The sequence below is a fragment of the Aplysia californica genome, unplaced genomic scaffold, assembly GCF_000002075.1.
Source record: "Aplysia californica isolate F4 #8 unplaced genomic scaffold, AplCal3.0 scaffold00594, whole genome shotgun sequence".
Lineage (NCBI taxonomy): Eukaryota > Metazoa > Mollusca > Gastropoda > Aplysiida > Aplysiidae > Aplysia > Aplysia californica.
In genome coordinates, this window is record NW_004797864.1 from 423,883 (window position 1) to 450,438 (window position 26,556).

General features: G+C 37.6%; 1 protein-coding gene across 3 annotated transcripts in view; it reads right to left on the reverse strand.

Moving 5' to 3' along the window:
• Positions 1 to 26,556, reverse strand: part of LOC101858128 (transient receptor potential cation channel subfamily M member-like 2) — a 65,403-nt gene that overhangs the window by 9,919 nt on the left and 28,928 nt on the right. The window contains exons 12-29 of one of the 3 annotated variants that reach the window (XM_035972155.1): positions 25,615 to 25,749; positions 24,286 to 24,339; positions 23,471 to 23,485; positions 18,929 to 19,136; positions 17,378 to 17,493; positions 15,944 to 16,044; positions 15,590 to 15,815; positions 14,662 to 14,787; positions 13,974 to 14,050; positions 12,983 to 13,088; positions 12,454 to 12,582; positions 11,182 to 11,611; positions 9,845 to 10,001; positions 8,574 to 8,761; positions 7,738 to 7,873; positions 6,347 to 6,491; positions 4,343 to 4,457; positions 3,118 to 3,120 (exon numbers count right to left, since the gene is read on the reverse strand). In XM_035972155.1, coding sequence (XP_035828048.1) covers positions 3,118 to 3,120; positions 4,343 to 4,457; positions 6,347 to 6,491; positions 7,738 to 7,873; positions 8,574 to 8,761; positions 9,845 to 10,001; positions 11,182 to 11,611; positions 12,454 to 12,582; positions 12,983 to 13,088; positions 13,974 to 14,050; positions 14,662 to 14,787; positions 15,590 to 15,815; positions 15,944 to 16,044; positions 17,378 to 17,493; positions 18,929 to 19,136; positions 23,471 to 23,485; positions 24,286 to 24,339; positions 25,615 to 25,749 — 2,467 coding nt within the window. The remainder of the gene's footprint in view (positions 1 to 3,117; positions 3,121 to 4,342; positions 4,458 to 6,346; positions 6,492 to 7,737; positions 7,874 to 8,573; positions 8,762 to 9,844; positions 10,002 to 11,181; positions 11,612 to 12,453; positions 12,583 to 12,982; positions 13,089 to 13,973; positions 14,051 to 14,661; positions 14,788 to 15,589; positions 15,816 to 15,943; positions 16,045 to 17,377; positions 17,494 to 18,928; positions 19,137 to 23,470; positions 23,486 to 24,285; positions 24,340 to 25,614; positions 25,750 to 26,556) is intronic. The other 2 variants (XM_013087495.2, XM_035972156.1) reach the window with 2 other exon arrangements.

Here is a 26,556-nt window from a genome sequence, read left to right on the forward strand (position 1 = left end):
GGGGGGGAGGGGGGAGCATATTTATGGTTTTTAAGACATGACCATTGGAGGGGGGGAGGGTAGTGCAGCAGAGATGTTGACCTCATTCACCACTAGTGTGCAAAATACAAGTAGGTCATAATGTACACTACACTCCGACCAAAATCGAATAGAGAACATATAAAAAGGCTGACCTTATTTTAATAAAGACATAAATATAATGGGGGAGGGGGGAACTTTAGACTGTCCCTTTTACACCTATGGCCTTCTGTGACTGCTAGACAGAAGTAGCCAAAGTGTGTAGGCCCCTATGTCCTTTGAGGGACTGAGACTGAAAATGAAAGAACGCTGAGACCAAGAAAGTTATTGTGAAGAATTTTGAGTCCTTGGCCAGAAGCGGTACATGGCACAAGACTAGAAGCTATTTACGAAGAAACTTACAACTTGGATTTTGTTTCTTGGAATGGACACATTAACAATAACGTTCATTTAGTGCTGAGGATAAAGAATACAAAGGGAGAGCAAAGAAACAGGACTTACTAGTTGCACCCTCCAACCACTTTTAATATAAAAAGTAATCCACCCCATAGCTGCATAAAGCAAACGACGACAGGTATAGTTCGATAAAAACTACACCAAAGAATTAAAGCAAGAAAAAAATCCAACCAAAGCAGCAAAATAAAAAAGACCTAGAAAAGGTCAATGACATCACAAGACATATCTTGAGGCGAAAAGTATAAAATAGCTGCAAATCTAAACACAGTCGAAAAAGTTGGAACTACTGAAACAGCTATTAATATTATATACTTTCACTGCATTCAACTCTTTAGACACTTTACAGCCAAGAAAATAACAAAGAAGAATGACATGACACGCCTGAACATCTGAACCTTTTTTAGATTCTTTGCTTTTTCAGTCCAGACCTACGGAGCAGAAAATTGGAGCTGTCAAAAAACACCCGAAAAATACTTGAGTTGAGACAAAGTTTACGAAATATCACAATGACAACGGCCACAAATACTATTGCATGGAAACAGATTCGGACAGAAGTAACATTGGAAACAAGAAGAATGAGTGGAGAACATCAGAGCACCAATTAACGACCCACTCTAGAAAACAAATTCCTTTTTGCATTGTCTGTATATAAACTTAAAAGGGCGCACACCAACCTTTGAACATATTTTTGGGGGGAAGGGGAGCATAAAAATTATTTTATTCCGTGGCACAGAAAAAGAAACAGGAAGGCAGGTGCAGTTTTAGAAACAGAGAGAGTGAGATAAACTGAATAAATATTGTCAACTAAACCTTTCAAAAAAATTTAGTATATTATCATCATTAGTGAGAGAGAGAGAGAAAGAGAGAAGAAGAGAGAGAGAGAAAGAGAGAAAGAGAGAAAGAGAAAGAGAGGCTAAACAGATAGCGTAGAGGCCCACAAGCATTGTGTGGTAGCAGAAGAGAAACTAATCAGTATATAATATAGAGAATATAACATACACAATATGCATTACGTGGACAATCAAGTGCCTAGGAGGAAAAAAAAAACAACAAAAAAACTTTGGGTAGGGCTTTACAGTACTTATAACACTTTTAATGTGTGTCTGATTGTACGACTGGGGAAAAATATATTAGACTAAAGTATTGGAAACTGTACAAATAAAAAAGGAAAATGAACCCTACAAACCCCCACCCCCCACCCCTTTAAAAAAATTAAAATTTGATTCCAAAAAAGCCTTAACACCTAAAATACACAAAAAAGTATCAAACTTGCTATTTTTATTTCTATGGAGATATTTAGCCTGAGACAGTAAAGAATGAGAAGATAACCATAAGAAAATGATCATAAGAGACCGGATTAATTCAGAACTTTATGAGACATAAGAGGACGTAAAAGGTACACAGCCTGAGATATGAGCAACCTCACAAAATGAACAAAACTTCCTAAAAGAAAATTAATTTCCTGCACCAAGATTAAAAATCTTTTTCAGAGAAAAATAAAAGTTCCCTCAGGTATATGGACAATGCTACACACTCAAGATATAGTCAGATTAGGAAGTTCACAATCAAAATATACTTTGAGAGATACACAGAGAACAGAATCATTGTTTATCACTTACTCCTCTGTAACTCTGAAAACCAACAAAACAGCTAGAATCTATATAACCAGAGCATAGAAAAAAAGCAATATGGATAGAATTCTTATCTTATCTTGGCAAAGGGCACATGGCACATTCAGTAATGTGAAACAAAAAAATCTCTAGCTGGTCTACCGACAGTTGTGAACAGCTTTGAAAGGATTCACACAAAAAGCATCACTACTTCTACAGACTTTGCCAACAACTTTTAACAAAACACTATGGTATTTCTTCATGAATAACAAGCAATATTCTTCACGATGCAGTTTCCAGTCATATGTTTACACAACATGACACTCAGATTGTATTCACTCAGAACTCGATACCAGCTAGTTTTTGTCAACTGCCTTTATAAGGGTAAAGATACCAACAGTTTGAATGACCTTGGAAAACTGTGCACATCAGCAAGTTTCAACGTGAAGATTTAATTATCTTCTAAAATTTGTTCTTCTCCGAATAGTTACTTTTTCCAGCATCATCGCATAAAACAACTTCTCTTTGCTAATTTAATAAAAAGGATACTTTAAACATTCACAATGTCGAAGCATAATTTTACGATTCAGAATACTTCAGAATGGAACGAACCACCAACATGACACACAGATGATAATTGAAGTAATTTGTCAAGATGGGTAGACTGCTTCTATAACAGTTTGTTAAAAAAAGCATCACTTAAAAGCTGCTCTAAATAGGCAAAAATCTTGTTGTTCAAAAACTAAGTTAATTCTGTCATTTGTTTCAACTTGCCACATAATATTTATTACGGTACTGGTTTCGACCAAACTTCAAAAATGGCATTTGTTGTCAAAACTGTTCAAATATGTATCTTATATTGAGCAGCCGTTATCAGACAACTTAAACCCGACAGTAACTTTAACTGCAGATAAGCAAAAGAACAAGCAAGCAACATCAGACATAAAGCTGGGGACGAGCACACGATGAAGAGCAACAGGACAAACATGACACTGTCACAGGAATAAAGAAGAATGAACAAAACAAAGTGTACCTTCTGCTCAAGCAGTTGTGAGGGAAGATGAGGACAGAAAATACCAAGAAGAACATTTAAATATTAATGAGCACAGAGAGATTGGTCATTGTATCTATCCTTTGTGGCGACTAACCTTGTGTGTTGTTATGTGTAGTACGTGTGTTGTTATGTGTGGTACGTGAGTTCATGAGTGAGAGTTCAGGGAAAGTCGCCAAGCTGTTCGAGTGAATGTACGAATGTCATGTTTCGTCCTGGAAGGCCTTATGTGTGTGTATTTTTCTTCATGTGACAACAGGATTATGCTCGCTGTCTTTCCACGCGTTCTAATAATTTGCTGAACGAAAGGACATGTAAGCTACACTTTTGTGAAATTCTTAATAATCTGGGCCTTTTTTTAAATGAAAAAAATTAAGGATATTTTGAAGCTCATAAATGTTAACCTTGCTGATGATATGAGCAGGTTTTAGATCTACATGAGCCTTTAATCATACAGGAAGCTTAAATTATCCAATCTTGACTTAAGATAATGAAATCTTACTGATTAAACAACAATGTGTTCTTATGATGAATTTATGAACATTTTGTCAAACTTTTCATTGCAATATTTAAAAGCAACTTATAAAGAGAATCCTAATTTTCTTTCCCAAAGATATTTCTTTTCAGAGTCTCTCTTTGCATTTGTACTGCAGTCAGTCTCTTCATACCTTGGCTATTCCATGGTCTAAATACAGGACACCTTTCAGAGACCCCATTAGTATCAGTAGAGTTAATTAAAGAAGAAATTGAACAAAGCTGATGGCTACTATAAAAAAGTTGGAAGAAAAGAAACTAGTAAAAGTATTCCTAAACATTATCATAACACAAACATTCGCATGGAAGAAGAGAAATTATTTTTAAAAAACAACAACAACAAATCTAAAAAGCTTCTCTTGAAAGAGACAGATAAAAAAAAATGTCTTCTATCTTGGGAGGTCTCGAATATGTATACTTTCATGTAATTGTTCAAATGTCTTTCTAATGTATTGCAATGTTGTCATTTTCTTTCAAGTGTGATCTATTTATACACAAAGGCCAAATCACAGATATTACATGTATGGCTTTTAGTTATTTAACAGTCGTTTAGTTCTGTGAGGGAATTTAACTCTTTAAGAAATGAATTGCATGCACATGGTAGAAAGTGAGGTTAAGCAGGTCATAATAAATGAAGAAAACAAAAACATGACTTTCGCCACTGTCGACGCACCTTCTTTTTTCTCCTTCTCCAGGTCAGGCATGAGAGGCTTGGCAGTCTTAGTGGCCATGTTGTTCTCCTGTAGGGACTTCATGATCCAGTCCAGGGCCTGGGTGGTCAAAACAAGCTAAGGAAACAAGAAAGTGATCGGGATAGACAAAATCATAGAAAGATGATATCAGACAAAGATGATATACACATAACATGAAACATGACTCCTGCAACATCTGTTAATTTTTTTTCCTTTTTGATCTTGTTGTTGTTCTTCTTTCCTCTTCTTCTACTGCTACTACTACTACTACAGCAGCAGAAAATTTTCTTTCCTAAAAATTTCTCCTTTCACGTCCTTTCCTGCTCTCAAACAATGTTCTGTTGTCTGCTTTCATCTCCACTTTCTACCCCCACCCCCACACCTCCTTTGCCCCCTCCTCTGGGCTCCTTACTCTTTTGCAGCCTTTCTACTGCTACTCCTTGGCTCCTTCCTACCGCTGTCTTTCAGCACACCACTGATCTTACGGTAGGTAAGATCTAACATCTAGCCTTCTCGGACAAGGGCGAAAAATCTCGGAGGTCCAGTGCGCAAGTTGCATGCGTTAAAGATCTCTTGGTAGTCCAAAATCGATAAGAGTAGGCTCCGGCTGCTACCCGCAAAAAATTCAAAATTTCCTACCAAATGAAAATATTTAATGTGTCCAGTGCACTCATATGACCTTATGCAGTTGAGAGCACCGTAAAATACCTACCAGAAAAAAAAAAAATTTTCCCCTATCTCTCCTTTGCCAGACCTGTGTGCAAGGGAGCTAAGAGTGTTTCCACAAGGGTCATAAAATAAATAACATTTTTAATTAAAGCGATTCCAAATGTTCAAAATACGGTTGCTTTTAAGGACAAGCGGTCGCTGCCAAGAGCGAAATGCTCGCAGCTAAAGGGATTTGAAAACAACAACAAGGACAAGCGGGCAAAATGAGATTTAGGGGGTTACCAGAAATCTGGACCTACACCAAAAGTGGGCATTTTCCTACCTATAGGATACGTTTGGTTTCATTGGTGTGTATATTTTTTTGGTTGCAGAGAAAACTCTCCTTGCCTTTTAAAGAAACTGAACAAGGGGCAAAAACTTTATCTTCAATTTTCTCAAAAGAGCATTTTTCGGGATAGCCCCCTTGTGCTTAAAAGCGATTATATGCACTATAATCATACATTTTTTTAAAGCTCAATGACTTGGCAAGGTCAGTAAACAAAAAAGAAATATATAATATTTGTTTCCTCCTCATCTTATCCTGTTCCTCTTTTAGAGGGGTGAAAATATTCATCTCTAAGAACTGTAAAAAGAGTATGGTTCATTTCTTTCATGTGAATGATATTACCCCAATAAAAAAGACAATGATGTCCATTCAGTTTAGTTTAGTAAAAGTTTTAGGGCACTTGCAACACAATAAGGTGACATAAATGCCGAAGATTAAAGGTGTTATAAGAGAATAGCAAACACAAAAAAAAGAGGAGTGATAAGGACGACAGATGGCTGATAGGAAAGCAATTCGTGAGGCAGCGTTGTGAAATCGGGCGCTTGTCAAAATAATGAAATTGAAGAAACTGGCATTTTCCTTCCGGTTTGGCAATTTTTTTTTTATCGGATTTTGATTTTAGGCTCAACACCATCTAAGAACATATTTTTGTGAGGATTATACTGAAAAACATTGATAAGAGGCACAGAAAATGTAAATTTTCAGTTTCCGTGAACTCTCAAGCTATGAAAATAACCAAACTTTGGCAGCCATTTTCTCCCTAGTTTTACCTCTGAAACCAAATAAACCCCACCTCCTTCAATCGCAAATATCTCAATTTGTATTCAAAATAAATGGACGTTTTTTTCCATTAAAAGCAAGACAAATAAACAAGTTTTAAGATGATACCAATGACTCCACACGCCAAAAGTTAACGAGCGCCTGATTTCACCGTAACGTGACACATTTAGAGATGAACGAAGAAGAAGAAGAAGAAGAAGAGAAAGCTGACCTGTTTCTCGACACTGTCCAATCGTTTCTGCAACATGGGAGGGATCTGCACGGAGAAACCATCAGCTGGCAGCCCTTGGGGACCCTGGCCCACAGCGCCGTGACTCTCCTGTAGCTCGTCCACCTTGGCCAAGATAGTCTCCAGTCTGAGAGATGACAAAACCACTCATCACAGTCATTTGCTTGTTTGCATAAATATTTTACGGCACTTGCAACAGAAAAAGGTCATAAAAGTGCTGAAGATTAGAGACAAAAGATGTTACAAGAGAGTTTGGGGGGGTTTTTGTAAAGAGTTTTGCATCACTTGCAACAGAAAAAGGTCATAAAAGTGCTGAAGATTAGAGACAAGAGATGTTACAAGAGAGTAACAAACATAAAAAAGAAGGAGGAGAGATAAGAGCAGATGTTTGATAGGAAAGAAGGAGGTAACCACACCAGAGCACCCGCCAACCACCCTCAATCACAGACAGAATGGTCTCCAGTCTGAAGGATGTATTTAAGAGAAGCGCTTACTTTGACCACATTTAAATTTGGTCTAAAAACTTATTTTTATTCAAATCCCATTTTACTAATTAGTTTGATTCTTTTTCCAACGAGTGTGATCAGTCATCACAAAGATTGTAATTTTGTGCATGTGTTCTTCCTTAGATTATAAGTGTATTATATATGCATTTGTAAGAATTGTCGTGCGTTGAAAGGGCTAGTACGCATAAAACGTTGATTTAAATTATTCTATTGTACAGCACCTATGGCCATCTGGGAGTGGGCACTGTTGAAGTGATCATCGTTGTTATTATTATTATTATTATTATTATTATTATTATTATTATTATTATTATTACTATTATTATTATTATTATCAGTATCATCACTATTACTATTATTATTATTATCACTGTTGTTGATGTTTTTATTGTTTTTATTATTATGAAAATAAATCATGCTCATACCATAATTCCCTGGGGGGGGGGGGTCAGGTTTCCTGTTATTGGTACGGTAAAAGTGTCTGTTACTTGCTGCATATCTTCAATATAACAAATTTGTGTCATAAACTAAAAATCCAATATTACTGTGACATTTTTATTTTTGTTTAAGTCATAAAGTTTTTTCAAGTTTCGTCAAACCAACAAAAACGACAATGTCAATTATTGAGTTATGACAGTGTCTGATATTCTAGGTAGTTAGAAGGTGTTCCAAGGAAGGTTTCCTTTTTTTCTTAATTCTTTTATTTCTTTCAACTGTCTAACTGTCGTATCACTAGAAAGGCTAATTCAATTTCAGGGGAGGAAGAAAAAAGACATATTGATGATTCGATGTTTTTTCCTAGAAAGACCAAAAACAACCTAAAACTGACTCAACTCTCAAACACACAATAGACAGGGAATACACTACCTTTCCAGGGAACTCTTCACTCTTCCAGAGACACTATTGGCCTCACTCTTCTCGGTGACGCTGAGGTAATTGTCAGCAATGACATTCTCCCACTGGATCAGCTGCTTCTCCTCTAGCTTGCTGCTGAATTCTTTGCCTGCGTGTAAGATGAACTTGTTCAGTGCTGAACACTACATTGGTGAATCCCTCTCCCATTTCAGACAGTTTTGTTACCATTACATGTAACTGGATTAACTCAGGAAAATAATCATAAAAATGAAATCAGAAAGATGTGATTTTGATTAAGAGAAGAAATGACTATTTTCATTGGTTAAGAAATAAAACAAAATTATTATTATATCAATGGAAACAACCTGAAATATAGCAATGTGCATTTTAATCTTGAGTATTTTCGATATTGACGACACCTTTAAGCCGACTGTTCTGTCAGTGGCTGCTTAAGATACTGATGGTCTAAATATATATAAAGATATGACAATTTGTATATTGATTCAGTTTTTTAGGAAACTGAACAAAAACAAGAAAACAAAGGTGTATTTTTGTACATCAGAGACACTTACACCAAGATTTTCAGTTCTAGTAATAGTTTTAAGAGACTTCCAACATAAACAGGTTATATAAGTGTCGAAGAGTAGACGTGTCGCAAAGTAGCAACATACAAATACAAGAAAGAGGAAAGACAGGAGGAAAGATGCTTGACAGAAAGAAGGAGCACCTGCCAACCGTTCACACTTACACTGAGACAGCAGCTTGGAAGAAAGTTACTGCTTAAATAAAAAAGACAGTCACGGATCGGTCAAACATAAACGGGGTAGCACAAAACAGCGAATACTCACGGAACTCATCGAAAGGATGGATTCTTTGGCCACGACGGCAACAGGCGTAGCGCCAGAAAATGTAAACATGGGAGAAGATGATGAAGGGTGGGGGCAAAGCTGGTCGCTGCGTGTACTCGTAGACCAGGTTGAAGCGTAGGAAGCACCAGTGCATGTCTGTGTTCTCCTGGATGGACTGGAATGTGTAGCTGGGGACACAAAATCACAGACCGTCAATGTCTTAGCATCCATATTGATACAGTTAACTCACTTGAGCCTATTTCCATGTATTCACGAGACGCCTGTGGTCTAATCCTGTGCATTTACGGGATGCGCTTTATCAATCAGTATCTGCACAGTTTTTCGGTTACAAGCTACCAATTGGGCGCAAAAAAAAAAGCTGCACAACCCCAGACATTGCCATTTCAAAATATTGATAAAATAAAAAAAGATTCAGACAAAGTAGATGCAGTATTCTTTTTCTGAGAGAGCATTGCTTTCTTTCTTTTGCTGCATTATAAAATTATGATAGCTTTCAGTCTTTTTGTGGTCAACGGTTCAGTATACCCCAAAACTGTCAGGCTGCAATGGTTGCTGGGTGAAAAATAGCTCAGGCTCAAGTGAGAAAACTCTTACCAAGCGCAATTATTTTATCACTTATGACTTATACATAATATAAAGACTGGTGGGACAGTGTGCAGCAAATTGCGAGAAAAGAGTTAAGTCTTTTAAGAAGTGGCCTGCCAGCTTTGACCTCAGCCGTCAGGTTCAGCCCAGAATGAGTGGGAGGCAGCATATCGTCAGAAAGACCGAGAAACACGATAAAATAAATTTCCTAATCCTGGATCTGAACTCAAGTCTTTCAGGTGCCATTAAAGAAACACAAAACAGACACACCACAGCGTTGAAGTACCTCAGTAAACAGAATTACCATTTATAGTTGACCCTGAAAATGTTAATGATAAAACCAGGAAAACAAGTTCTATTCAGCTATAACATGGTATGTTATGGGTAAAATATTTCTCGAGAACAAGCAAAAAATACCACAGAGTAGGAAATTGAAAAAAAACACGAAAAGAAAACTCTAAAAATGTTGGGTTTAGGACATCTGATCTATCACAGAAATTAATGTACAGAAAAGCGGGAAGACATGGAATAACATCAAGAGGCTAGCCCAGGATAGAGAAAGGTGGAGCGTTTGTTCGTGGCCTATACCCTGGTGCAGGGTGAGAAAGGCAATGATGATGACATCTGATCTGCTGGCCACCAAACAGCCTCCGACTCTCACCCACCTGAACATGGCAATGAGCAGATTGAGCAGAAGGACATTGGTCAGCAGGATGTAGCAGCCCATGAGGATTGGCACAAAGTAGCGTCCCACGGTGGACGGACACCTCAGTTCTGTGTAATTGTTGTACAGTGCCGGGTCGTTGGTACAGGAGCTCTCTCCTTGAGACCAAAAAAATCACAAAAGAGGTGAAAAAAAGAAATGAATCATGTATTTGACATTTTGGAGATAGACCATTGTTCAACACACACATAATATGTGTTACTGCTATACTATTTTTGATAAATTTCAGTGAGAACTAGGGGTGACTACCTGTCCAAATTCTTTATTTTGAGAAAACTAGTTTAAAATGGCTACGTGTACACAAGAAAATCTCTGACATAGAAACATTGACAGTTGTGACTGTGATAGCATTACTGAGTAGAGATGAAATTAGAATTGTGATCATAGCAAAGTAAAACTATTAGGCAAGATTGGTTAGATGTTCACATTGAAATGGTAGCCCTATAATCGTATGGCTGTAGTAGTAGCATCCAGTGGCATCCTATATTGCTTCACCCCCCCCCCCCTCCCCCTGACCCAAACATGAGCAACACACACACACACACAGAAACATACACACAGACATGCACACTTACACACACATACACATATAAAAACACACACACACACATGCAACCAAACACACACACACAAACACAGACACACACACACAAACACAGACACACACACACACACACACACACACACACACACCTACAAACACACATCAAAGGCAACAACAACAACAATGTCACTGTGCGGCATAATATTGAAATCAGGGGCTCATCAACAACAACAACAAAAGCAATAAACATTGCAACAATAACAGAGAAACTGTAACAATGGAAACAAAGTTAACATAAAAATGACAAGTACATCAACCGCAAAACTAGAAAAATGACAACAGCAACAAGAATAAAACAACACCTTCAATGTCATCCAACATAAATACCTAGTAGATGTGCCAGAACAACAACAACATCTGCAAACAAAATTTTTTTTAAACAGCAAAGAAAACAAAGACAACATTGCCGTAAGCTGACAAAGTGCCTTTTACAATTTTTGGCACCAGATTTTGTTTATTTGCTAACTCGAAAGCCTGATCAGTTACCGTACGAGCAGGAAAAATCAAAGAGAAACTGTCTAGTTTTTTAATAAATTAGAATTCAAATTTTGATAGAATACTTTTTTTCAGTGGTTATGCAGACAAAAACCATCTGTATCTCGAAACTGCAGTGAATTTAAAAAATAGGCATTTTGTCAGCTTACGCCAGAATAGTGCCAACAAAAAAAGCATACCTTCAATGTCCTCAAGTAGCAGCTCTCCGTAGACGTGCCAGTAGGCTTTGCGGGGTAGGAAGAAGAGAAGCTTCCAGTTGAGCTCTGAGTTGGGATATAAGACGGCCTCTGAGGCAATGGCGTAGGACACGATGAATACCAGGAGGATGACCACAAACCACAGCAAGTCTTGGACCATTCTGGTTATCATAACCACTTTGGGTCCCAGCTGCTTACTGACGGAGAAAATGTGAAGGACTCGGAAGAAAAACGTGATAAAGTTGATGCTGAGAATCACTCTGGCCGCGTCCATAAAGTCGTCGTTCTCAATGAAGCGGAACACCATCCCCAGGATGAACAGGAGGATGGTGACCACATCCAGAACGTTCCAACGGTCGTGGATGTACGATATAATCTTCGACTGGACTGTGTGTGCATACTGGGATGTTAGCTGAAAAGCAGAGAAAAAAATAATGTAACAAACGTGACTATAAACAGCTATAAGATTATGTGAGCAAGATATAAGTAAGAAAGTGATTATTTAGGGTTTAAATCCATTGGCCAACATTACATAAAACACTCATTTAACAAAGGTGCCACGACATGGTGGAATCAGGGGCTCGTCAATTTTTGGGCATATTGAGTTAATGGTACCATCTTAAAGCTTGTTCATTTGTCTTGTTTTCAATGGAAAAAAAAAATTACCCATCTATCTTTAATTGAAGTGGAGATATTTTGGATTGAAGGAGGTGAAGATGACCAGGTTTCAGATGTAAAATTATTGAGAATATGGCCGCCAAAGCTTGGTAACTTCCAAAGCTGGAGAGTCCATGGAAACAGTAAATTTACATTTATGTGCCTTTTATCGAAGAATTTCGGTAAAATCCTAACAGGAATTTGTGTCTAAATGGACATAAGATGTGCGTTGAGAAGAAAACAAAAATTTGATAAAAATTGCCAAGCCAGAAGAAAAATGCTGTTTTTTTCAATTTCATTATTTTGACAAGTGTTTGACTTACCCACGATGCCTCACAAATAAAGTTTCCAGAACTGTTCAGTTCGGTTCGGTTTCTAGCGGCTTCAAAGCACATTATAAATAGACTCCTTCCTCAAATTGATTGCTAGACTCATGGCCTTGAAAACAAACCCGTTTGTTATTGTAGGTCATTGTCGGTTTCATTTGGGTTGTGCCATGATGGTAGCTTTTCTCCCTCCATGGAGGAGAATCTGGCTAGCCCAGATGACTAAACTGAACCAAACCGAATCTATCTTGCAACAGGCACTGGGTATTACCTGTCGAATTTCCTCCACAAAAATGGCGAACACCCATCCAATGAGAATGCCCTCCACAACGTGGAACTCTCGCGTCAGTTGCACCACCAGGATATAGGCGTACAGCAGCAAGAAGACGATGTAGGCAATCTGAAACAGATGTTGGAAAATAAATGTAGAGAGAAAAAAAGGTTGCTGCTGTTGTTGTTATTGTTGTTGTTATCCAGTAGGAAAAAAGGTTAAAAACCTCATTTGAGATAAAAAATGAATGTTATAGGTCTACTTTCACTATTCCAGTATCACAAAGTAACCTTCTGCCCCTTCAGAAATGGTTTAATAAAAGCAAGCTAGATACATACCCTCAAAACATTAATAATCTAATCAAGCAGAGACAGTTTTTCAACATCATGCATTTTGTGAGAGCATCCAAGCAAAGAAATGAATGGTGAACCATGATCGTCGATGTCTTTTCAGATTTAGTAAAAGAGGAGGAGGAACTGAAGATGAAGAAGAAGAAACTATGCCTGAATTAGAGTCTGGCTCCACTCACCACATTGACGCTAAACCTGACCACTGGAGACCTGTAGAACATGAAATGTTTGTCGAGGATGCTGTATCCTTTCTTCGGGGGAGTTGACTCGGAGGCTTGGACGTCTCTGGGTGACACAGACACAAAGAAACATATACATTAGCTACTAGAATTAGCTTTCAGCAGAAAGAGACAAAAAGTACATAATTTATCTTGACAACATATTCTCTAAAATAGAGAGAAGAAAGAAAACAAAGGGAAACACTTTTTTCAACTGATGCAGAAATTTTGCACCTGGTTTGTTCTACACAGACACGAAACAAAACGACCACACAATATTCAGCAGACAGGCATTACTGGTGTAATGGTTAGGTGCTTGGTGGCTTTCACACACAGGAGACCCAAGTACCGTTCCCAGGTGGGGCAAATTTCTGCAGAGTATCTTAATCTTTCTGCTGGGACAATGTATCCACCCTAACCCCCCAAATAATTATATTCAAATAAGTCCGATTTTTTTTTTAAATTTGAAAACAAAAAAGATTTGCTGTCCTTCACACTCACAATATCAGATCAAACAGGACGTGGAAGGGCCTGTACTATCAATACAGTTTGCATTTGTACGAAGAAAACATCAGTTTGATAGCCATTAGGAGACATCAGTTCATCACGTAACTTCATCTATCAACCAGAATGCTGTATCACACTCAGCCCGGGCTTGCTCTGACAGGGAGACTGGAAGAGCCTTTTATTTACGCACAGCAGTTCCATGTGGTGTTCTTACTAGTCTCGTGTTTCCAGTTTCACTTTTCATAATCCTTCACATGCACATGTTTCATCTTTTTCATGTCTCTTCAATTTGCAATAGTTTGAGGTGTGAAAACACATCTTGCCGATCCAAAAATAGGTTGCACAAAAACGGGGAATATATATCCAAAGAGAAAGAGTTAATGATCTAAACAGTGTCAATGGGAGTGTAAAACATGTATGACATTCACAATGAGCCTGTACTCACAGCTGGAATGTGGTGGGTTCCCTGGACAAGGCCGGTTTGATATTTGTGTCCCTCCGTGCCAGCCGTGGCTTCTCTTTCTGAAACACCGAAAATCACGAAAAAGTTTTGTAGAGAAATCTTAACACAAGAACATTACATCTGACAAATTCGGTAAACACCCTTTAAAACACTCCTAACATACAATCAGTGACTATTACTATTAAACTGGAGATAGCAGTACATAAACACACATCACTATAATATGAGAACACATTGTTGTAGACAAAATATTAAAACTGATAAGAGAAAAAAATAATGGAGAAAAATGTTCTCACAATCATGGAAAAAAGAAAATGAGCAGACCCAGAAATTTAGAGTGCTGGAGGGATAAGGAGGAGAAAATACAGAAATAATAGTTTAGAATGGCTTAACCCCTAAGAGGATTGTTAAACTAATGTAGAACTACAACATTAAGGCGAGAGAGGTGGAGAAAGGCATTGAGGCAAAAGGAAAGGGCAAGCCAACATTATAATCATTGACACAGTCATAACACAAGAGGTTTCTAGACATTGGTTCTAAACAGAGACATTTTTTACATTTGCCAACATCAAGAGGCTGACTAAGTAAGCTGTATATTTTTCAAAGTTTTCTCATAACAACAAAAATCGACTTTGGTTATTGCGTTTTGATCAAGAGGATATCCACTCACAGAAGTAGTGTTGCCGTTTTCCTCACTCAGGGAGGTACCCTGGATTTCCACCTGTTTCGGCTGGTCGTCTTCCTTGAATCTGATGCCAAACTGAACCAGAGGGAACAGGAGAATGCTGGAGATGATCTGGAGATAAAAACAAGATAAATAAACTGAGGTAATAAAATAAAAATTCCATTGTTATTGACACCTTTGGAAATTTGACTTGGAAATGCAAGCACCCATTAATGAATACACAGCTAGGCGTGGAGGTAGTGAGGACGTGCAGTGTCAGGACATTACATTTTCAAAGAAAGCAAGAGACAGTTTAGATTGCTATGCTCTGATTATAAACTAAAGACAATTTATTTTAATAAAACTGGACAGATTGAGGAAACTCTTCGGAAGTAAAAGTTAAGTGTGCTGACAAAATGATTAACTTCTCGGATTCAAGCCTAATTGAAAGAGATACATCACTCTTACAGGTAAGGTTTTCACAGTTTGTAAGTATAATTAAATAATACAAGGGATGTTATAGTTAAAGGATACGACATCATGAGAAATTCTACAAATTTGACCTTAGCGTCGATTTTTGGCCAATATCTCCATTTGTGGATTGTGAAAAGTAACTCATTTTGTCAGAACATCTCACAAATAAATAAGAAAAATGTATCCTGATAGACTTTTAAAAATTCAAGCATAGCACTCTCAATCATAGTAAATCTACAATATTTTTGCAAAGGAATTTATGAAAACTCAGATATTTAAATAACACATTAAGTTACAAAATTCGTAGAATGTACACCCCTGAATTTAGGAAAACTCTTTTTTTTTTCAGAACTTTTCATAGAAAGGAAATTAATTTTTGAATAATAAATAATAATAATAACAACATAAAAAAAATTAAAGAATGAAAAATGACTTATTATCCTCTTTCATTCACCCTCACCCAAAGCAGACTATTATCGTGGGCTATTTTGCCCATCCAGATGGAGTTGAGGAGCGACTGGCAGGCGGTCTGTGAGATGAACGGCTTGTTGTCCGACTGAGCGGCCAGCAGCACACAGGTGGAGCAGCCCCAGTGGGGCATGTCCCTTATGAGGAGCTCATGGGTCCGCCGCTCATCCATGCCGTAACACGTGTTGATCACACCCACCGCCAGCTGGGCGTAGTCTCTGACAGAAGGAAAAAACAAAGGAGTCATATTGGGTTGTTGTTTTTTTATTACAAAGAGAACATTGATGGTGCTATGCCCGTCAACCAACCACCAAAAATCTCAAAACACAACAAAGTAAACACTTACTCCGAGGTAGCTTCCAACTGTCTCCCAAGTTCTGCATCAAACGTGTACCTCCGCATGGACTTGCAAATACTGCTGGCAAACAGAGCAGCTGCTGTCGCTTCCTGAAGAAGACAAGAATATGTTACAATGTAACGCTACCTTAGAATTACAAAGTTTTATCTGACATTTCTGGCCGTTTTCAGTTACTAAGACTATAAGGTCAGAAACCAAATGTCCTATCTGCTCTATCAAAATCGTAAGATTATATAGAGCTGTTATCAAGGTATTCAAAGAATTGATTTTGAAAAAGCTTTACATGTTGTGAAACTCTTTTACGTCAAATTTCTCAAAACTAGGAACTGAGCAGATAGAACTTTGTATTTCTGAGGTAGTCATAAGCAACTGATTCAAACTAATGGTACACCATCAGTATTCTTAGCATCAGGTGGATGACCCTGGTTTGAATCCTGGCACCTGGAACTTGTGTTGCTTGAGGAATTTCCCAAGATACTATATAAACTTGGCTTGGTCTTATATGACATGGTATATAAATTTGAGGCATTGCTTTTGAAGAGTCTTACAGAACTCAGATTTGCCATCTTACTTTGAACAAAAAATCTTGAACTTTTGAGGCTCGTGAAAATGCACACACTGGTACTTAGGATCATAGTGTCAAATACATCTAATGTCAAGACAAGATTATCTCTAAACAAAGTGCAAGACAACATACGCGAAGAGAGTAAGAAGTAACTGTTTCAAAAATCTAAATGTTCAGATTTCAACAAAAAAATCAGCCCCTCCGAATATACATGGGAAAAATAAAAATAAGGCAATAAAACAAGTCCACTCCACGAAGGAGTTCCCGCACAGTTAATTGTGGAAAGAGGATTTGAACCATAGCACATCAGCTACTGAACATTGGGGACAAACAGTAAGTGTTGAATCAAATACAAAATTTACAATGAAAAGTTACATCAGAGTTAGAAAATCAATGTTGGGCTTGCTGGGTGGTTTGACCATTCACTAAGAAGCAGCAAAGATGTTAACAAAATTATGTGAAAAACATATATAAAATATCAACTCAATTCATGTGATCAAATATCATCATTTCTTTGCGCTTTAAGTAACAGGCACAGCTTGTAAACTGTCTTGTTTGTGAAGAGTTTAGTTTTATGTTTGATCCTTATTGAGGAGAGTAATGTCCGACTTGCAGCTTATGTTGTAATATATCCATATCAAGCAACATGCAAAACTGAAAGAAAACAAATGTAAAAAAACAACAATATTACACAGCCCTGTCACCATGACATCTGCAGATTTATATCGCCTAAGGCGGTCACAGTGATAAAAGGGTAATAAAGTATAGGTTAAGTTGTGTAGAAGAATAAAGAAAAGCAATATATATCTGCAAATCAGGACGAGATAAAGAAACAACATGTAAGTAACGATAGTGACCTTTCCCTCTCTCCAGAAAACTTTGGATAACCGGCGGTGGTTCATCAGCACAGCCCAGATGAAGAGCTCCTGAGCAGGTCGAGAGAAGTCAATGTTATCGGAGCCCTGGGACGGGTCTATGGAGGAGAGAAAGTTGATAAGTTGGGAGTGATTCAATATGTGAGGCAGCGTGGTGGCATCAAGCTCTCGTCAAAGTAATCAAAGTGAAAAAAACTTGCATTTTTCTGCAGGTTTGTGAATTTTTATCAAATTTTTGTTTTTTTGGCTCAACGCCTTTCATGTCCATTAAAGAATTCATTTCTGCGTGAATTTTTCTGAAAAACATTCATTAAAGGCACAAAAAAGGTACATTTTCAGTTACCACGGCCTCTTAAGCTAAAGAAATAACTAATCTTTGGCGGCCATTTTCTCACTAATTTTACTTCTGAAAACAAGTCACCCCCCACCTTCTTCTTTCGCAAATATCTTGACTTGTATTCAAGATAAATGGATATTTTTTGCATCCAAATAAAGACAAGTGAACAAGCTTTAAGATGATACCAATAAATCTATATGTCCAAAAATTGACAAGAGCCTGATTCCACCACGCTGCCTCACATATAACTGAGATACCACAAAACATAAAACTCCATTAGCTCTTTCCTGCAGCTAGGACACGTCAACATTGACTTAGCTGACAGCAGCTGACATTTGAGTGCATTGTGTCACTCCATCAGTACTTTTGGGGACAGAGCAAGGAGGACATCAATCCTATGTACAAAACTAACCAACTCAAACTTCGACACTTTTATGACTTTATTGTGTTGCAAGAGCTGTAAAACTCTTATAAAACAAAATAATTCGGGCAAGACAAGTATTGAAAACAGGCTCACAAAAAAATGGAAAAAAAATCAACAAAAAACTAGGTAAAAATCCAGTGTCCACAATGGAAGAGACCAATTCAGCCACTGTGATCCTCTGATTGATGCCCTGGTTCCTGTTGTTCAACTTCAACACATACATTTAAAAAAGTATTTCTTCAAAATGTAGTGCCCAAAATACAAATAAAAAATGAAACTGGACCACTTAAGAAAAAAAAAAAATCAAATTCAGGAGACCCAAGCTTATCGTCCTGCACAGAGTTCAGAGAAATACTAAGGTAAAAATTCTCAGATCACATCTACACTGTTGGTCATTTTTTGAGAACTTGCATTCTTTAACCAGTAACAGACTAAATGAAAAAAAATTCTTAACAATTGCTCATAAAACAAAAATAGGGTCTACTGAAAATTGCTCAAAAAACAAAAAAATATTCTTTTCAAAATCGCTAGACAAAAAATCCACCTTTTTTGGATCTGCTTGATGAGGAAAAATACAAAAGTGAGCCCTCAGTATTTCTATTCCATTTAATAAGCATACAGACACCTGATTCTTTTTTAGGACTTGCAGATTGACCTTGGCAACGACTTTAGAGCAAAAAAAAAAGTGTTGACCTATTTCTTCCAGTTACACAGTCAGGGCAAAATACCATAGCTTCCATCATTAACTGACACACGGATCTATCACAATCACCTATGTAAGATCCAGTAGCTGCTGAGGAAGTCACCAGCTGTGCCATGGTGATCCCTCTCTTTATCCCCGTCTTTTTGCTGGTCAGGCCAAACAGGGCGTCCGTGTCTATGTCCCGTAGTCGCTGGTCAGTTAGATAGTGAGGCTGGTAAAAGTCCCCCAGGAGTTCTTGGATGAGGTGGCCGACGTCGGCGATGGATATGAGCTGTCGCTGGGGACCCAGAAATGCAGACATTGCACAAATGTTTTTGATTACTAATTATCTTCTTAAAGTAACAGATCTGAAACAGACATAACAAATCAAGGTATGTCACTCATTTCTCTACAACAGTGCTCTCAAAAGACCTTTACAGTCCTGGCCTTTTCTCTTCACCACTCCTGCAATAACTCATTCTTTGTCCATCTATGAATTTTTGTATGTAAAAGAATAGTTTACATCAAACCACACAGGGATCTATTAAAAATCTTCTTTTTTAAGGCATATTTTACAATGAACATTAGCCATTGTATATATGTGAAGCAGCGTGGGGAAATCAGGCGCTCGTCAAAACACATTAATCAGAAAAACAGGTATTTTTTTGCAAGTTTGGAAATTTTTATCGAATTTTTATTTTTTGGCTCAACTTCTTTTATGCCTAAACAAAAACAGATTTCCATGTGAATTTTACAGAAAAACATGGATTAAAGGCACAAAATATGTCACTTTTCTGTTTCCAAGGATTCTTTAGCTATAGGACTAAACTAACTTTGGCGGCCATTTTCTCACTAATTTCACCGCTGAAACCAGGGGACCTCACATACATCAGTCACAAATATCTTGAGTTCTATTCAAGATAGATGGATCATTATTTCATTGGAAGCTAGGCAAATAAATCAGCTTTCAGGTGAATAACTCCACATGCCCAAAAATTGACGAGCGCCTGATTCCAACACGTCTCGACACATATTATCTTATGTGTTCACAGCATGGCAAAAACTGAAAGTAAACTAAATAGTACAAGAATACATTTATCTCTTAAATTTTTCAACTTTTTTCAGCACATTAAGGGCATAAAACTGCCATTTTTAGAAGTAGCCACATAATGTAAAACCTTTGAAGGATTTATGACAATCATCTCTTTGAATAAGTACTTTGAAATTATAATATTTGTACTGCATAAACCATTCAAATGAACAAAACGTTAACTTAAAATGTGTGGCAAATGGGGGGGGGGAATCAAGTGCTCGTCAATTTTATGGGATTATTGGTATCATCTTAAAGGCTGTTTATTTGCCTTGCTTTTGGTGAAAAAAAAAATCTATCTATGTCGAATAGAAGTTGAAATATTTGCGATTGAAGGAGGTCAGGGTTGTCTGGTTTCAGAGGTGAAATTAGTGAGAAAATGGCTGCCAAAGTGTGGTAATTTCCATAAATTGAGAGTCCTTGGAAACTGAAAATTGACATTTTTTGTGCCTTAAAAAAATGATTTTCAGTAAAATCCACACAGAAAAATGTATTCATATGGGTAAAAAAGGTGTTGCCCAATGGTGAGAAAAACACTAATTTCTTTGATTTCATTATTTTGACGAGCGCCAGATTTCACCACGATGGCTCACAAATGTAATGTAAAAAAAAACAGAGAAATCTGACAAAGCTTACCTCCCCCCACCTCAAAAGTTTTTAAAAAAATTAATACTTTGCAGTCACACTGCCAACAGTATAATGTGATCATCCAGCCAGGAGGGTGACTGTAACGGACTTCTCGGGCCTGGTGCACCAGGTTACCGGAACGGATAATTTTCAGCAGCGCATTATTGCGCTAAGTGACTGCAAAGTGTTAAGGGATGCAAACGCTTAGCTACAGAATTAAGAGAAATACTGAAATTAGAAAGTTATTACACCAACACTGACATACCATCTTTCTTTCCCCTACATTCACTGACAACTCTCTCACTTCAAGGAGTCCATTACCAACAAATCCATAACACAAACAAATACAACGTACATCCTCAAGTATATCTATTATATATCTTTAGCTTACAAATGGTTCAGTCACAGTACAGCTTCCACAGAAAACATCAATCTGTTTTTTACCTGCTAACATTTATACAAATGTCACTAAACAAAAATTCATCATTTTCTCTCCAACCATACCCCCATATCTCACTCCCACAAACCTGGCTCTCCACCCGCGATCTATCAGTTAACTTGTCTGTCTCTGTCCATCATTGCCCAATAAAAGGCAAAAGAAATTATTCCAAACTTAAATCAAGAACACTACTGGACCAATTATTAATTATACGTCACTATTATAATCGTCATAGTGCTCAGAATGCTAATGCATTCTTTGAAAATCATTGCATAAACAATTATTGCATTAAATTAAGCATTAGGCAAAATGCGAGATAGAGTCAGAGCAAATTAGTATGCATAAAATCAAACATTTCTTTTTAAAATTTACACAAGGCAAAGAACCAGACGTGCTTGCATTCAGCAAAAAAGAATTTTTTTAATAACTCTGATATTTGGAAGCTATCACATTAGTACAATGCTAACACTAAACAAAATAAAATATTAAGAAATACTGAAAAATGTTCAGAAGCAATGTTGGAAATTAACTTTAAAAGGGGCTAATGGTAAAATAGTATGTTAAAGATGAGAAATCAAATACAATATCCAGAACAAAAACTCTCACGTGACGCCAACACTGCATGGTATCTTGCAATTTGCCCTCATTCAAGAAAACATTGGTCACCGGTCACTGTATAGGTTTGTCAACTCTTTAAACACGTTTGTTCAAGAAAACAAATAGATCTAATGATAACTTTACAAAAGAATTTTTACAAAGACATCTAGTGATAATTATGATATATAGAGGGTAGAAAGTTGATAGGAAAAAGTATAATAGGTAACATCTGGACATTTACAACAGTTCCTTTTCACGAAGCATGAGTAGTCTGTTCATGGAAATATTTTTCATTAAATCATGTAGCTGAAGTTGGCTTTTAAACAAAGTAACATAATACCAGGCAACGAGAATAACTTGAGAGAGTGGACAACTGTATACGTGAGCTGCTGTATTCTTATCTCAAAACTCAAAAAATCTTATATATCTTTGTCTATACCATGCTATATTAGAATATGGGCTCTACCATGGGTTGAGGACATATGATGTTAAAAAAGAGTTTCAGTTTCCTACATACCATTGAAAAAAGAACAAGCAGAACATTGTTCTTCTCAGCCCACGAGTGTTCATAAAAGCGCATCATTTGTAAATGCTTTACACTCCGTATCAATGCAAATTAGAACATTCAAGAGGGGGACTGCCAACTCTGGCTGGATAGTATAAGGCATCTCAGCAGAAGGACAGAGAAATTCAAACAAATAAATGTTCCAGTGGGAATTGAGTTCTTTATTTCAGTACCAACACATGGGAATGATCATTACCACTATGCCAGAGACACTGGTATACTATAGTATTGGAAATAAAGAAATACGTAATTTAATCATTTAATCTATTTCAATAATACCAATCCTCATAACATTCCTATGCACGTGTAAGTACTTAGGCTCTGCAGACTAAAACAGATGGTCATCAACAGCTGTTTCAATACAAGAGAACAGACGGAACAATACATCTCCTACCGCAGGCTTTAGTGACATTTATAAGTTGACTTCTGCGATTGAACCGAACCCATACTTACACACGCCACTGAAAAAATCTCAAGATCCAGTTGCAAAGAATTCTATGACATTTAGAATGCAAAAACCCCTAAAGTGCAAGCAAACGCTGAAGCATTTTCAAACATGAAAATAAAATTGTGAGTATAAAGCCGTTTTCATCATTTGAAATATACATTTCTGAAAACCAATAAAAGATGAAATAGTCTAACTCTACCTTCAAAGCAAGGTTGTGTAAGAGGTAAATCGCTGGTTAAACGTATGTCTCACGTAGGACAGGCAGGATTTTTGTAAAGTATGAGACAAAAGATATTTTCATGTAATGCATACAGCTAGCTGCAACATCGGTGAAACAAATCAGTATGTTCCTTCTGCTGGGATTTCTACTGTGGTCTGTATAGGGATTGTAGCTGTTTTATGCCCCCATCGACCAAATTTATATCATTTAGGAGGTGAGCTGTTACCTGTGTCCGCATTAGCAGCCTCACACTATTGTGATCTCAAAGGGGAGATTGTGGTCTAAAACCAAACTGGCAATCTAACAGTTACGGCATACTAAATGAACTTCTTGTGGCCCAGAGAAGGGGATCAATAGTGGACCTAGTCCTCTGCGGTCGCGTGAACAAGACTTTTTACTCACTTTGTAGCCAACAAAAAGCAACATGAAAAAATAGAAAAAGCAAAAACGGAGAAAAAAGTGGGGGGGGGGGGTGTTTGAGGAATGGCATTATTAGACACAATTTACAGACTGTTTTTATAGAACACAAAGTGAACATCCAAGAGGGATGGATCTGGATTTACAACAAAAACACTAACAAAATTTAAGTGACTGACATAGCTAGGAGTTTACTCCATAACATGTACACTAACATGCAGTGACTTACTTCTTCCCCTCCATCCTAACAGGAAGAAATTTTTAAAGGGAAAAAAAAGGGATAACATGTGATAAGAAGTGAAAAACTGGCAACCTAATTATGCTCAAAACACGAAAACAAAGCAGGTGACATGCTGATTTAACCTCAAAGCATGTAATTCTAGAGTAGAAACTACAACAACTGAAATGAGATTTATTAAAGTGATCAGTTTATTCTAAGATGTCACTTGACCATGATGCCCCTCAAACTGCTGTCAGGTTATGTCACCAGACCTGTACATTTACTTATTTTTCTGACAGGACCTAGCCTTATTAGAGATTCTCTAAACCTTTCAAACGTTCAAGTCAAGAACATTCGAAAAGGGTGTTAAACCAGAGTCATCAACATTGCAGTTGCAAGGTATCAACAGAGTTACTTGCATGCTCTCCGGTCACTCTGCAGATATTCTCAGAGGTCAGCCCAGGATTCCAGGCAAAAAATCCCACGATAAAGATAAATACGAAAAAATGCTGACTGAAGTTTTACTCTACGGATAGCCTGCTACAAAACTGGCAAGGGGACAGGTGGAATGTGACTCATATGGGGGCAGAGGAGGAGCTAAAGGGGGGGGAGGTGAGGCTGGAATAGGACGAGGACGGGCTATGTAAAAGAATAACCAAAGAACTAATTTCCAAATTTTAAAAAATCACACAAACCTAAAAATAGAGAGAAAAAAAAATTAAACTGGCCATCTGCTGTTTTCAGCTTTATCTCATCCATGTATATCCAAAAGGTTACAAGACCTTGAAGGAGGACTGGACCTTTAGTTGTAAACAAACACTCACCATTTTTCCCTTGACCCTGGTTAGCAAGGTGTACAGAAGACTGTTGCGCGGAATCTGAAGAGATCACAAGAGAAATATTCTCAATTCCCTGTTTCCCTGTAAATATTGTTTTAAAAAGCACTCACATGACTTTCTGAAGTTGTGAGAGTGTGCTATAAAACATTTTAAAAATTATATTCTTTACACCTTCACAAACATAACTAATTCATAATGTTCAGGAAGCAGGCTGCTCCACATTGTCCTTCAAAGTCAACACTTAATAATAATAATAATAAATAGCATTTGTATAGCGCATATCCCCACTCAACAGCAGGCTCTATGCGCTTTACACTATATTATTACCCCAGAAGACCACAGAACACTCCGAAACATTCTCAGCTTCCCAGGAAGCATACAGTGCAAGCAGCTGATTAAGCGCTCAAACACTAACAAACTGCCAAGATCTTTCGCCATCTATAGCCGGGTACCCATTCCCACCTGGGTGAAGTGAAGAAAATTCGTGTAAAGTGCCTTTCCCAAGGACACAACGTCGGGCCCCTGACGGGATTCGAACCCACTGATCACAGTGCAAAGACAATGAGCAAAGTGGGTCGATTTAGAGCTCAGTAGAATTTTTTGTCCATAAAGAATGCAGGGATTCTCTTTGAAAGTAACCATTAAATGGGACCGTTACAAGTTTTGTAAATTTTGTAAAAATAGACCTTCATAAATTTCAATAATCTTGCGCATCTTTGGTAAAAGTTGAGAGCAAACCTTAGGCCTAACCACCTAAGCACAACCCCAGCCAACGAATAGTACGATAATTTCCACAATACTTCTCCCGCATGCTCCTGTTCGCTTATACCCAGTGCAAACTGCAAATTAGATTCATTGGTTTAATTAGACCACTCAGATTCCCCTTTATGGATGGGGCAAAAGATACCATTTTGGTACAACATGAAAGATTTGACTTGTGCCCTTAAAACACAAAAGCTTTTTATTTCTAAGGTCACAATCAAATCAAGTGCATTAAACTGCAAATTGGATTCATAGGACTGAATCAGGGCCAGCCACATTTTCCTTCACGGATAAGATAGGGCGAAAGCTACTATTTTAGCACAATATGACTAAATTCAACTTGATTCAACTGTGTCCCTACCTAAGCCAACCTTATGAATTCAGCAAAGGTGAAAATGTCTCAGTAATGGGATCTTTATTACATGAAACAATACCCAGTTACATTGAGTACTCAAAACAAACAAATTTAAGAAACAGACATGTTTACAATATTCATAAATATGAACTCTGAGAAAAATGACTTATTTAGGAAACCCCAGTCATGGGACTGACCTCATTGTAGAGCATGATGAGACGTTTGATGGACAGGAAGTCCTTGAGGCTGACCCCATTGTCCAGGAAGAGCTCCACAAAGTCCACACGGTTGAGCTGTATGGCTGACATCATCACCTCGTCCAGCATGCCCGTCTGTGGGCAGGGAGTTTACACACGTACATGCTTGCTGAGTTATTGGTTAGTGTATGAGTTTAACACATATTTCAATACAGAACACTTTTCTACACACAGAACTTCCAAAATGCACAAAATTGTATGGGTTAAATGCCCCTTGCAACACCATGAAGTTATTAAAGATGCATAACCCATGAATTTATCATCAATCTCTGACAGGACGCAGCCAAATGGAAAAATGTGTGTAAAGTGCCTTTTCGAAGGACACAACATCAGCCTGAGTTGAGCGTCAAAACTCTGAACTTGCAAGCTTATAATTATGGGCACTGTAACCTTACTTGTATAATTTATTTAACTAGACAACCAATGCAACCAGAACCTCCCAGTTTAATACCCACTTCTAAAAGTATCAAGCCAAGTGGATCTCTCTCTCTGCCTCTTTCACCCCGGTATTGGGTACCATATGCCACCAAGAAATAAAGCTCTCCACGTGTCTCTGTCATGGGTAATCCTCTCTACCTCAAGCAAGCTGTGCCTCAACCGCCTACAGATCTCATTCCCAGGTGGACTTTGGTCTTCCCAAACAACTCAAATTTAAAACATGTTCCTCATCAAACCAAGGCCTGTTGCATCATTGCCCAATAGGATACCACCTGGTGTGATAGCACTCCCCCACTTAGTAAATAAACATTGAAAATGTAACAACAACATTAATGACAAACTTAAGAAGTGCTATCATAGAGCCTATGTTGTGTTTAAAAGCACCATAAACTTTCACAAAGACTCTCTTTCTCTCTCTCTCTCTCTCTCTCTCTCTCTCTCTCT